At 43.2% G+C, this 14,452-nt stretch overlaps 1 protein-coding gene across 7 annotated transcripts in view; it reads right to left on the bottom strand.

Annotated features, from left to right (window-relative positions):
• CCDC60 (coiled-coil domain containing 60) overlaps positions 1-14,452 on the bottom strand; it is a 177,229-nt gene that overhangs the window by 89,460 nt on the left and 73,317 nt on the right. For all 7 annotated transcript variants that reach the window (XR_011467445.1, XR_011467442.1, XR_011467443.1 and 4 more), the window contains one exon: positions 3,053-3,132. Coding sequence is in view for 1 of the 7 variants with exons in the window: in XM_070386131.1 (XP_070242232.1) it covers positions 3,053-3,132 (80 nt within the window). In the remaining 6 variants the exon portion in view is untranslated. The remainder of the gene's footprint in view (positions 1-3,052; positions 3,133-14,452) is intronic.

Below are 14,452 nucleotides of genomic sequence, written 5' to 3'. Positions count from 1 at the left end.
AAACTACCACACAATTGCACTCATCTCACATGCTAGTAAAGTAATGCTCAAAATTCTCCAAGCCAGGCTTCAGCAATACATGAACTGTGAACTTCCTGATGTTCAAGCTGTATTTAGAAAAGGCAAAGGAACTGGTCTGAGCAAGAATGGGGGGCGGGTCACTCTGATGCAGGTACTCCCTGCAAAGTCCAGCCAAGAAATGGGCCTGTCCCCAGTCCTCCCAGGGCTGCCCTCCTGCCAATCTCCAGCTTATGGTTAAGGCTGAGGGGCACTGAGACTGGGCAAAGACTCCGAAGCCTATCAGCTCATCCTTATCAGCTTGTCTGCGGGTCGTTTGGTGTAGGTCTCGCTCACTGGCTTCATTTAAGACCAAATTGCCAACATCCACTGGATCATCAAAAAAGCAAGAGAGTTCCAGAAAAATTTCTACTTCTGCTTTATTGACTACGCCAAAGCCTTTGACTGTGTGGATCACAATAAACTGTGGAAAATTCTTTAAGACATGGGAATATCAGACCACTTTACCTGTCTCCTGAGAAACCTGTATGTAGGGCAGGAAGCAACAGTTAGAACTGGACATGGAACAACAGACTGGTTCCAAATCGGGAAAGGAGTATGTCAAGGCTGTATATTGTCACCCTGCTTATTTAACTTATATGCAGAGTACATCATGTGAAATGCTTGGCTGGATGAAGCACAAGCTGAAATCAAGATTGCCAGAAGAAATATCAATAACCTCAGATATGCAGATGACATCACCCTTACGGCAGAAAGTGAAGAACTAAAGAGCCTCTTGATGAAAGTGAAAGAGGAGAGTGAAAAAGTTGGTTTAAAACTCAACATTCAGAAACTAAGATCATGGCATTCGGTCCCATCACTTCACGGCAAATAGATGGGGAAACAGTGACAGACTATTTTGGGGGGCTCCAAAATCACTGTAGTTGGTGACTGAAGCCACGAAATTAAAAGATGCTTGGTCCTTGGAAGAAAAGCTATGACCAATCTAGACAGCATATTAAAAAAGAGAGACATTACTTTGCCAACAAATGTCCATCTAGTCAAAGCTATGGTTTTTCCAGTAGTCATGTATGTGAGAAGATGTGAGAGCTGGACTATAAAGAAAGCTGAGCACCAAAGAATTGATGCTTTTGAACTGTGGTGTTGGAGAAGACTCTTGAGAGTCCCTTGAACTGCAAGGAGATCCAACCAGTCCATCCTAAAGGAAATCAGTGCTGAATATTCATTGGAAGGATTGTTGCTAAAGCTGAACGCCAATACTTTGGCCACCTGATGAGAGGAACTGACTCACTGGAAAAGACCTTGATGCTGGGAAAGACTGAAGGCAGGAAGAGAAGGGGACGACAGAGGATCAGAGGGTTGGATGGCATCACTGACTTGATGGACACAAGTTTGAGCAAGGTTCGGGAGTTGGTGATGGACAGGGAAGCCTGGTGTGCTGCAGTCCATGGGGTCAAAGAGTCAGACATGACTGAGAGACTGAACTGACCTTTTCAATGGCCCTCTCTCCAAATGCAATTATGTAGAGGGTTGGGGTTTCAACACACAGATTCTGAGCGGACACAATTCAGTCCATAATTAACTACTGATCACTTGAAATGTGGTGAGTCTAAATTAATATATGTTCTAAGTGTAACTGTACATTGTGGATTTCATCATTCACCCATTTTCATCACATGTTTAAAGGAGAATATAAATTTGTCATTAATACCTTTTAAAAAATACCTTTTTATATTGATTACATGTTGAATGATAATATTTTGGATATATTTGGCTAAATATATTATTAGAATGACTTTCACCTGTTTTTTCCCCCACTTTTTAATTTTTTTTCAATGTGGACTACTGACAATTTTTAATTTACATGAACAGATCACATTATATTTCTGCTGGACAGTGGGTGTCCAGAGACCCTCTCAGAGCCGATACAGCCATACCTCTGGTGGCTGGTGGGGAATTGTTCTCTGGGACCCTGTCTTGATGCCTCCCTTCATCCCCCTTCATCCCTTCCTTCTCCCCAGTTTCTAAAGCCCATAGCTTCCTGCCTCTTCTTGGGTTGAGTCATCCCATTCAGTCAAAGCTGTGCTGTTACACAGGGTAAAGACTTGGGTGGGCAGCGAAGGAAGGACTTTCTGACCACAGCAGTGAGGAAGGAAACGTCTCCCTGTGATTCTTACTGGGGTCTGGCTCAGAGTGGGAGACATGTAAGAAAAGCCGACCGCCAGCTGCCCACGCTGCCTGTAGCACCCCCTGCTTAGCATGTCTCTTGTGTGTTTTCTGTTAAAAGAATCTCCATTTCTCACCCTGCCTTGAGTTGCTCTGCCAAAAGCCCCATGTACAACCCCACCTTGGAATGCTACAGGTCCCAGGAAGGAGTTAAGGGGTGAGGAGAGGGCAATTCCACCTCACCCCACAGCAATGAATAAAGTATGGTCCCAGATCTCAGTTTGCTCTTGCTACCGTGCAGGAAGGAATTGGTGCGGTGGAAAATCTACGAGTGACACTGTGTACAAGGCTCTGGCATTTCAATGTATCTCACCGTGTCTTTCTAACAACCCCATATTATCATATTCACTCCACAGTTAAGGAAACGGAGACTCAGGGAGGTGAAGTAGCTCCTCCAGTGTCACCAGCTGGCAGGTAGCTGGGCCCATATTTGAGACCAAGTCCATCTGACTCTTGGCTACCATGCTGTGGGGTGTGCCGTAAAAAGGGAAGAATTTTCTGGAGCACATGAAGACTCTCTTGAGTTGGATTCAGTCCCAGGAAGGAAAGCAGAGGGAATTCTAGGCACAGGACTGGCCTGAGCAAGAATGGGGAGGTCACTCTGGTGCAGGTCACACTGGTACTCCCTGCAAAGTCCAGCCAAGAAATGGGTCTGTCCCCAGTCCTCCCAGGGCCGCCCTCCTGCCAATCTCTGGCTTATGGCCGAGGGGCACTGAGACTGGGCAAAGTCCCACACGCGTCACCCCGTAGCCTATCGGCTCATCCCTATCAGCTTGTCTGCGGGTCGTTCAGTGCGGGGCTCACTCACCGGCTTCGTTTAAGGTCTTTCTTGAGGTTTATTATTTCCTTCTCCATATACCTGATGCTTCTCATTGGCTTTTCTGGGACCTGAGGAAAGTCAAGAAGTGAGAGGAAAAGCATTAGTACAACTGTTAGCAGCGGAGCTGGGCTGCAGGAGGCCCGTGTGCTCACGTGAGACGTCTGATCAGGTTGGAGAGGCCCTTAGGGGTCACAGCATCCTTGTCTCCACCAAAGAGAGGCCCCAGGGCGTGCTGGAAACAGCAAGAGCTTTGGAGATGGACGCATCTGAGCTCTGATCCTCATTCTGTCTGGTGACTGCCTGTGTGACCTTGGAAAAATTACTCATCCTCTCTGGGTCCTAGTTCCTCCAGCAGAAGAATGGGGGACTATTTCCTACCTTGTTGTGATGATCAAATTAGTTGCTAAATTTCTGACTCACAGCAAGCTTTGGAAAAACAGAAGCTTCTATTATGAGCATTATACTCAGACAAAAAGTTGAACATTGATAATCATTGTTGAAGGTGGCAGAGGTAGTGGATTTAGACAGCTGAACTTTGTCAATATAAAGATGCAAATGTACCCTTCCCACCGCTCCCCTAGCAGGATTTTATGAGTGACTTATCCAAGTGATTGTTTATGGGTTTTTCTTTCCCTTTTGCTATTCATTTGCCTTTCTTAGCCACTGGGGAAACCTCACAAGATAAATTTATTACTCAAAGGTGGATACTGGGTCAATATAAAGAAGAGAGTTCAATTAACTATATTTTAATATAAAAGTCACTTTTCTCAGTCACCAATTTGGTGAACAATAACAAGACTATTAACTTGATTATCTTGTCTTAAAATTAATTCCTGTAATATTAGGTTTTTTTAATTAAAGGAAATGCCATGGAATTATGAGAAAATGGATGCTTTCAGAAGAAACTGGGGGGCGAATACATTGTAATGTCTTTTCTGAAGGGCAATTCATCAGTGCATACTAAATGCTGTAAAAGCGGGCATGCCCTTGGGTCTAACGATTTCTTCTGCTGTCAGGCATCCTGTGGGACTATCCTTGCACGGGCACAGACGTTCGTCCACAAAACTGCTAGGATGCTGCCTGTGACAGCAAACTCGTGAAATCACAGCTTTACAACAAAAGATAGGTTCAGCAATCATGGTGCGTCGTAAGGACAGAATGCTATGCAGCAGTTAAATGTAATGGCAGTATAACAATGTAAAGTGTAGAGATGCTCTGAGGAGTTCTCTGAGAAAGACTCATTACAAAGTAATAGGTATTGCATGATTCTTTGTTTTTGGAAAAATGATCTGTTTGAATGTACACATATCAAAAGATATTAAAAAAAAAACCTCCCTTGTCATGTGGTAATTCTCTCTGGGGTGGGATTATGGCAGATTTTATTACTTTCTCTTAGCTTATGTGATTTTCCCATTGCTCTGCAGTAAATGTTAATCAGTTATATAATAAACAAAGAGAAAAGATTTAAAGAAAAAATAAATGGCAAGTGAAACTTGACCATGGCGGATGGCTGGAACTGTACTGAGAGTGGCTTCTGAAGGCACAGCGAGGACGGGTCAGCTCCTCACTAACAGAAATCACAGTAATGTGGACACGTGGGCGGAGGCATGGTGCTTTCTCAGCAGCCACCATCACCCACTTGCTCCAAAAATAAAACTGGGCTGTGGTGCCTGCTGCTCTGGGCCTTTTGAGTGGAATGAAGAAGGCAGGGAATGGAGCCATATCAAAACTGAATGAATTTGGATGGACCCAGAGATTGTCATACTGAGAGGAGTAAGTCAGAGAAAGACAGATATCATACGTTATTGATTACATGTGGAATCTACAAAAAATGATACAAATGAAGTTATTCACAAAACAGAAACAGCATCACAGATTTAGCAAACAAATTTATGTTTATCCTAGGATGGAGGAGGTTAGGATTGGAGGTTATATTTGGAGGTTAGGATTGACATATACACACAGCTATGTATAAAATAGATAACTAATAAGGACCTACTGTGAAGCACAGGAAACTCTACTCAATACCCTGTTATGACCTATATGGAAAAGAATCTAGAAAAGAGTAGATAGAGGTATACTGTGTGACTGATTCACTTTGCTGTACAGCAGAAACTAATACAACATGGTAAAACAATTATACTCCAAAAAATATCTTTTAAAAATTGAATGACATTTCTGGTGGGGTGGAGGAGATGGAGAGTGGGGTCTGGAGTAGAGGGAAGGGACTGTCACTGGCCTGCCTGATTCTGAACCACTTTTTTCCTGGGTCACCCAGTATGTGTCCTGCGCCAGGCAGCTCAGATTAGAGGTGGAGAATCTACTGCAAGTCCCCAGGTACTCCTTGTTCACTAAATACAGCATGCGTGCGTGCATGCATGCGTGCTCAGTAGTGTCCGACTCCGTGCGACCCCATGGACTGTAGCCTGCCAGACTCCTCTGTTCATCCAATTTTCCAGGCAAGAATACTGGAGTGGGTTGCCATTTCCTTCTCCAGGGAATCTTCTGACCCAGGGATGGAACCTGGGTCTCTTGCATTGGCAGAATGACTCTTCACCATCTGAGCCACCAGGGAAGCCCATGGAAGTAAATATAACATATTGTTAAAAGGGACTGAACCCATGTCTCTTGTGTCTCCTGCACTGACAGGAAGATTCTTTACCACTGGCACCACCTGGGAAGCCCAAATTAAGCATAGAGGATACAAAAATGTATCTGAGACAGCCTTGAATAAGTTCTAGACATGAAACCGGAGAAGGCAATGGCAACCCACTCCAGTACTCTTTCCTGGAAAATCCCATGGACGGAGGAGCCTGGTGGACTGCAGTCCAGGGGGTCGCTAAGAGTCGGACATGACTGAGCGACTTCCCTTTCACTTGTCACTTTCATGCACTGGAGAAGGAAATGGCAACCCACTCCAGTGTTCTTGCCTGGAGAATCCCAGGGATGAGGGAGCCTGGTGGGCTGCCGTCTATGGGGTCACACAGAGTCGGACACGACTGAAGCGACTTAGCAGCAGCAGCAGCAGACATGAAACAATGAAGTCATTTATAAACTTTCTCTCTCTAGCTATCATTACCAATAACTTATAGGTAATATATCAAGCTTATCCCAATACACAACGATGTTTCTATCCCTTGGCTGAAAATTGATGGCAAATCTATCAGTTTACATCTTGAGGGATGGTGAAGTAGACTTGAGGGTGGAAAGGTAGACTTCCAAGGAGGCCTGTAAGAATTTCCAGGAGTTCTTCTTAAAACTTCTAAATAATGGACATTGGCTTTTCTCACACTCCTGGTATCCCTTCTCTCCTCTTGATATGGGTTTGCCTGCTAAGACTTCCTGCCCCTCTCCCATGGAGCACTTGTGCCTCGGAAAAAACTCATGTTATCAGCAACAGGGGTGGTCCTAACTGGAGCCAGACAGCACAGAGCCCACCTCACATCACAGTGACTGGCTGAGGGATGGTCATGTGACCCAGTTTGGACTAATGAGTTACAAGTTTCTAAGAAACATGATTCTTAAGTCTAAGGAACCACAGGCAGAGAAGTTCTATTTCCTCAGAGACTGTGGACAGAGAAGCAGATACCTGTGGGGGTTGTTGGCAGCCATTTTGTGCCCATGAGGGACCTACCCTCCAGCTGAAGAAGATGTGGGGAAGAGCAGACAGGAGAGTCAAAGAAAAACCCGTTCCATGGTACCTTGTTGAATTGATCAACCTTCACCAGAACCTGACCTTTTCATGAACATTTCCTTTACTATTTCAGCCAGTTGACTTGGCTTTTTTTTCCCTCACAACCACAGGATTTCTGAAACAGCTTCCTCCCTTAAATGTGTCAGGGCAGCAACAGATCAATAATTATTTCAACCACTTCTCTTTCTCCTCTAGAAAATTAAGATCAGATGATCCCTATTCTGGTGCATTTTTTTTCAGTGAAAGCAATGACATTGGCCCTATTTTGAGATCAAACATTTGAAATCAGGGTCGCCTTTTCTAATCCCCCTCCCCTTTTTTAAGCACCCAATTAATTCCTTCTTTCAGAACCAAAGCAATGTTCATCACAGATGTTATGATTAGAACACATTTATGAACAAAGACAAAATGAACACATTGAGATTTCCTTGCCATAATGTGAAAACCTATGACTGAAATGCTTCCTGGCATCAGCTGTGTACCCTTTACTCTCCAAAACATCCCAGGTTTCACCCACTTCATGAAGGAACTATGATAACTGTCCAAATTTCAACTTTTTTCCCTGAAATCTCACCTAACGACAGTTGCCTGGGCACCAGGAATTCACACTACTGTAAAAGACTGAGTTTATATAGATTGGGATTGGTGCTGAACAATTTACAGACGCAAAACCAAACTATGTCCTTGGCTTGACACAAGGCTTTTGCGGGAGAAGATTCGCTCCACAAGTGCTGAAATTATTGCAGTATTTCAGTGGATTCTTAGAGACCATTATTATTGTGACAACTGTTTAATTACAAGTGAAATAAGCCACTGACAATAACGGGCATTGAGTGAGGGAGTGTTGGCTGTCAGGATATTTATAAACACACTTTGATGTGAGCACAATGAGAAGTTCACAAAGCGTCCAAGAACTGCCATCTCTACAACCTTTCTAGAGGGCAATTTCACCATATGTAATGACAAGTCTTAAAAATACATGTTCTTTTGCTAAAGCAAATCTGCTTCTAGCCAAGAAAATTATGCAGCAAGGATAAAAAAAAGATTTATCCATGAGGATGTCTACCACAGCAGTGTCAGTAATAGTGAAAAACATCTAAATGTCCAGCAACAGGCACTGGGTGAATAAACTGTGGTCAAGCCAGACAATGGTGTATGATGATCTGAATTTGGTGCTACTATTTAATGTTGCTGAGATGCATACTCAACTGATGTGGAAGGGAGTATAATTTCAAGGGAAAAGTGAATGTTACAAATACAAAGTGCTTAAGAGCTTAGATCATAGAGAATTTTAAGGTTTACATTCATAAAAATCTATAGAATTTCCTAAAAATATATATAAACTGATATAAACTATGATTTAAAATATTGATACATGGCAAAGTATAAGCAGGTAGTGTTAGTCGCTCAGTTGTGTCTGACTCTTTGTGATCCCATGGGCTGTAGCCTGCCAGGCTCCTCTGTCCATAGGAATTCTCCAGGTAAGAATATTGGAGTGGGTTGCCATTCCTTTCTCCAGGGGATCTTCCGACCCAGGGATGGAACCTGGGTCTCTTGCATTAGCAGAATGACTCTTCACCATCTGAGCCACCAGTGAAGTCCATGGAAATAAATACAACATACTGTTAAAAGGGATGTTATCTTTGACTGCTTGAATTGTAGATAAATAATAATTTTTATTTTGGCTACATTTTTTCCCTGATTCTAAAATAGTTTACTTATATCAACTATCTAATAATAAAATAATAGCATTGTTCTTATTTGTAAAGCAATTCTGACTATCAGAATAAGCAAAATGTAAGTTTTTAATGTTGTTTTAAATGAGTAATCTAAGAGCCTGGAATGATGTAATTTAAAAGTCTATTTTGGGCACAAATGATCTTATCTACAAAACAGAAATCGAGTTACAGCTGTATTAACAGAAAACAAACTTACGGTTACTGGTGGGGGGGAATAAACTAGAAGATTGAGACTGACACATACACACTGCTATATATAAAACAGACAATTAATAAGGGCCTATTGTATAGCACAGGGAACTCTACTCAATGCTCTGTAATGACCACTATGGAAAGGAAGCTAAAAAAATAGTGTGTGTCTATGTATGTATGTGTGTATGTATGTGTGTGTGTGTGTGTATATATGTATATATATATATATAAATACATATAACTGATTCACTTTGCTGTAGAGCAGAAACTAACATGACACTGTAAATAAACTGTGTTCAGTGTGTTCATTTACTCAGTCGTGTCTGACTCTGTGAGACCCCAGGGACTGTAGCCCGCCAGGCTCCTCTGGCCATGGGATTTTCCTGGCAAGAATACTGGAGTGGGTTGCCATTCTTTCCTCCATGGGATCTTCCTGACCCAGGGATCAAATCTGTGTCTCCTGTATCTCCCACAGTGCAGGCAGGTTGTTCACTGCTGAGCCACCAGGGAAGCCCCTATGTAAATAAACTGTACTCTAGTAAATAAATAAATAAAGTATGTTTTAACACACAGTATCAGTCAGGGGTACAGGCAGGAAATCATGCTAGACAGTTCATGCTAGATAGTTCAAGACTGTAATTTAGGGGAGCAGTTACAAAGGTGTCAGAAGAGCTGAAAAGCCAAATTAGGGAAGATAAGTCATGCTGCTGCTGCTGCTGCTAAGTTACTTCAGTCGTGTCCGACTCTGTGTGACCCCATAGACGGAAGCCCACCAGGCTCCCCCATCCCTGGGATTCTCCAGGCAAGAACACTGGAGTGGGTTGCCATTTCCTTCTCCAATGCATGGAAGTGAAAACTGAAAGTGAAGTCGCTCAGTCATGTCTGACTCCTAGCGACCCCATGGACTGCAGCCTACCAGGCTCCTCCATCCATGGGATTTTCCAGGCAAGAGTACTGGAGTGGGGTGCCATTGCCTTCTCCGAAGTCATGCTAGAGATTAGCAAAATGAAACTTCTACCACTTCCGGTGCTAGAAGGACTAAGGGAAAAGGTAGCCTTCAGAAGCTCTAGAATTGGGCCACTTGGTAGAAGCTGGACTTGTGGAAGAGAAGTATTTTCAGCTGAAGGTGCCACTGGAAGCTGAGTGAGAGATGGGGAGAAACACAGTAGCTTGCCTCCTTCTCTCTCTCCCTCTTTTTCTCCCTCCCTCCAATTTCCTGCTCCACCTCCTACTGGCTAAACCTACAGGGAAGCCAGTTGGCAAGGGTGCCTGGGAAATGTAGTTTGCAAGGATCAGTCTTCCACGGGGAGTAGGAAATGAAAATGACTCCTCCCACCCCCCCACCAATGGTTATGCTATAGCTTATACAAATGCCTTGGCTCCAGGTGCTGATCAGTTATTTTTAGACTACAAAGCTGGTTTTCCCTTTAATCGAGGACCCATTTGCAGATGATAACTTTGTACATCCCTTATCTTTTGATTCTAAGCCTGACACCCCCAGAATTTCCTGTGGCTAAGATGCATATCCAGAATTAGGATCATTCTAGCCCTCTCAAGATCATTATCAAAACCCACCTTTCGAGAAAATGCAGAACTCTCCAACTTTCCCCAGTTTCTTTCCCCAGGAAGTACTGTATATTCCAGATCTCAGAGACCAGCTCTGCTTGCATCAAAACTCCTGTGTTCTGTGTACCACACCCTTTAGATTCTTCCTGCTGAAAAACAAGCTAATGCTAAGTATTTCCTCCCTACAGACATTGACTGAGGTGTCTCCTTACAGAGATAACACGTTTGCAATACAACTCTACGTTTTAGATCATCATCTGGTTAAGAAATGAACTAACAGATACCAGGGAAAGATTTAAAAAAAAAAAAAAAAGGAGAAAATAAAAGCCAAGTACAATCCTATCACCTTTGTTTAATTTCTGTGACTATCCCTAGCTGACTTTCATAAAAGCTATCCTGGGAGACTTGATTTTGTCTTTGCTTCCCTCGGGTGTGCCCCTGGTCTTAAGATCCTTCAGTTCTCCCATTGCTCTGCAGAGTGTGGGTGGCGCCTCCATTCTCTGCTGCCTGGAAAGCCAAGGCGAATCTCTGCCCTGTCCCCTTCTGTATCACGTGTCCTGCCTCTCATCTACATATGGGTCTCTGAGGGCAGGGCTGTGAGAAACGCAATGTGACGTCCTATAATGCGTCAGGTTGAAAGATGATGCATTTGCATAGACCCATAGTGGAGCCTGAGGTAGGGATGGTTTTGGGGCAGGTACATTCACATTCAGGGGCTTATTACCCTGTGGCTCAGTGGTAAAGAATCTGCCTGCAATGCAGGAGATGCAGGAGACATGGGTTTGATCCCTGGGTTAGAAAGATACCCTGGAGGAGGAAATGGCAACCCACTCTAGTATTCTTGCCTGGAGAATCCCATGGACAGAGAAACCTAGTGGGCTATGGTCCATAGGGTTGCAAAGTTTGGACATGGCTAAAGTGACTTAGGGCATGCACACACACTTACTTACATTTAATACTCATGCGCTGGGACTGTTTTAAACAGTAGCATTTGGAAACGATTTCGCTTAACCTGATAGCTGACAGGTGGAGGTGGTAGGAATGCATGGAAAGATCTTTGTTGTCCAAAAGGCCCAGGTTGGGGTCCTAATTCTGTCACTTCACTGTCGGGTAACCAGGCAAGTCACACACCTGCCCTGAGTCTGTTCCTCATCTGTGAAGAGGACCTAATGCTGTCTACCAATGACATTATCATTCACCTACGTGCCATACACGAGCCTAAATGTGTTCTTCTTTGAAATACATGATTCCACTTGGTCCTCGCCTCATTATTATTCTTCCCATTTTACAGAGGAGCAAAGTGAGGCTTCGAAAGCAGAAAACAACATGCTATTAAACGGCAAAGTCAGGCACTGAGATCAGTTCAAGTGACATCAAAGCACGTGTCTTGTTTTAGGTTCCTGTTGTTGTCTCTCTCTGTTAGTGTATAAGTTTCAGCATTATAATTTGACATCTGTACATACTACGAAGTGATACTACAAGTCTAAAACCATCCATCACCAAACAGGTGCCTCCACCCGCTATGTCACTCACCTCCCCAACCACCTTCCCTTCTGGTAACCACTAATCTGTTCTCTTAATCTATACATTTGTTTTTGTTTCATTTATTGATTTTTGATTCCACATATGAGTGAAATCATACAGTATTTGTCTTTCTCTGTCTGATTTATTTCACTTAGCATAGTACCTTTAAGGCTCATCCATGTTGTGACAAATGGCTGGATTTCATTCTTTTAATGGCTGAGAAGTATTACACACACACACACACACACTCCACATCTTTTTTATTTATTCATCCACTGATGGCCACTTGGATTGTTTTCATATCTTGGCTACTGAAGTGGAACATTTAGGTCTCATATGTTCTTATGTTCTGTTCTTAATTTTTTGATGAATCTCCATACTGTTTTCCAGAGTGGCTGCACCAATTTGCAGTCCCATCAACAGTGTACGAGGTCTGCCTTCCCTCCACATTCTCCCATTCTTGTCTTTTAGATAGTGACCAGTCAAACAGGTGTGAAGTGATATCTCACTGTGGCTTTGATTTGCATTTCCCTGACCAGATGGTCAACACTGAAATCAGACTGATTATATTCTTTGCAGCCAAAGATGGGAAAGCTCTATACAGTCAGCAAAAACAAGACCAGGAGCTGACTGTGGCTCAGATCATGAACTCCTTATTGCCAAATTCAGACTGAAATTGAAGAAAGTAGGGAAAAACCACTAGATCATTCAGGTATGACCTAAATCAAATCCCTTATGATTATACAATGGAAGTGAGAAATAGATTTAAGGGCCTAGATCTGATAGAGTGCCTGATGACCTATGGAATGAGGTTCATGACATTATACAGGAGACAGGGATCAAGACCATCCCCATGGAAAAGAAATGCAAAAAAGCAAAATGGCTGTCTGGGGAGGCCTTACAAAGAGCTATGAAAAGAAGAGAAGCGAAAAGCAAAGGAGAAAAGGAAAGATACAAGCATCTGAATGCAGAGTTCCATAATAAGAGATAAGAAAGCCTTCTTCAGCGATCATTGCAAAGAAATAGAGGAAAACAACAAAATGGGAAAGACTAGAGATCTCTTCAAGAAAATTAGAGATACCAAGGGAACGTTTCATGCAAAGATGGGCTCGATGAAGGACAGAAATGGTATGGACCTAACACAAGCAGAAGATATTAAGAAGAGATGGCAAGAATACACAGAACTGTACAAAAAAGATCTTCACAACCCAGATAATCACGATGGTGTGATCACTCACCTAGAGCCAGACATCCTGGAATGTGAAGTCAAGTGGGCCTTAGAAAGCATCACTATGAATAAAGCTAGTGGAGGTGATGGAATTCCAGTTGAGCTATTCTAAATCCTGAAAGACGATGCTGTGAAAGTGCTGCACTCAATATGCCAGCAAATTTGGAAAACTCAGCAGTGGCCACAGGACTGGAAAAGGTCAGTTTTCATTCCAATCCCAAAGAAAGGCAATGCCAAAGAATGCTCAAACTACTGCACAATTGCACTCATCTCACATGCTAGTAAAGTAATGCTCAAAATTCTCCAAGCCAGGCTTCAGCCATATGTGAACCGTGAACTTCCTGATGTTCAAGCTGGTTTTAGAAAAGGCAGAGGAATCAGAGATCAAATTGCCAAATTCCGCTGGATCATGGAAAAATCAAGAGAGTTCCAGAAAAACATTTATTTCTGCTTTATTGACTATGCCAACGCCTTTGACTGTGTGGATCACAATAAACTTTGGACAATTCTGAAAGAGATGGGAATACCAGACCACCTGACCTGCCTCTTGAGAAATTTGTACGCAGGTCAGGAAGCAAAAGAACTGGACATGGAACAACAGACTGGTTCCAAATAGGAAAAGGAGTACGTCGAGGCTGTATATTGTCACCCTGCTTATTTAACTTATATGCAGAGTACATCATGAGAAACGCTGGACTGGAAGAAGCACAAGCTGGAATCAAGATTGCCGGGAGAAATATCAATAACCTCAGATATGCAGATGACACCACCCTTATGGCAGAAAGTGAAGAGGAACTAAAAAGCCTCTTGATGAAAGTGAAACAGGAGAGTGAAAAAGTTGCCTTAAAGCTCAACATTCAGAAAACTAAGATCATAGCATCCAGTCCCATCACTTCTTGGGAAATAGATGGGGAAACAGTGTCAGACTTTATTTCTTTGGGCTCCAGAATCACTGCAGATGGTGACTGCAGCCATGAAATTAAAAGACGCTTACTCCTTGGAAGGAAAGTTATGACCAATCTGGATAGCATATTCAAAAGCAGAGACATTACTTTGCCAACAAAGGTTCGTCTAGTCAAGGCTCTGGTTTTTCCTGTGGTCACGTATGGATGTGAGAGTTGGACTGTGAAGAAGGCTGAGCGCCGAAGAATTGATGCTTTTGAACTGTGGTGTTGGAGAAGACTCTTGAGAGTCCCTTGGACTGCAAGGAGATCCAACCAGTCCATTCTGAAGGAGATCAGCCCTGGGATTTCTTTGGAAGGAATGATGCTAAAGCTGAAACTCCAGTACTTTGGCCACCTCATTCGAAGAGCTGACTCATTGGAAAAGACTCTGATGCTGGGAGGGATTGGGGGCAGAAGGATAAGGGGACAACAGAGGATGAGATGGCTGGATGGCATCACTGACTCAATGGATGTGAGTCTGGGTGAACTCGGGGAGTTGGT

This window comes from Bos mutus, chromosome 17 (genome assembly GCF_027580195.1).
Source record: "Bos mutus isolate GX-2022 chromosome 17, NWIPB_WYAK_1.1, whole genome shotgun sequence".
Classification (NCBI taxonomy): domain Eukaryota; kingdom Metazoa; phylum Chordata; class Mammalia; order Artiodactyla; family Bovidae; genus Bos; species Bos mutus.
Note: the sequence above shows the minus strand (reverse complement) of the source record. Positions and strands in the feature narration are given on the sequence as shown.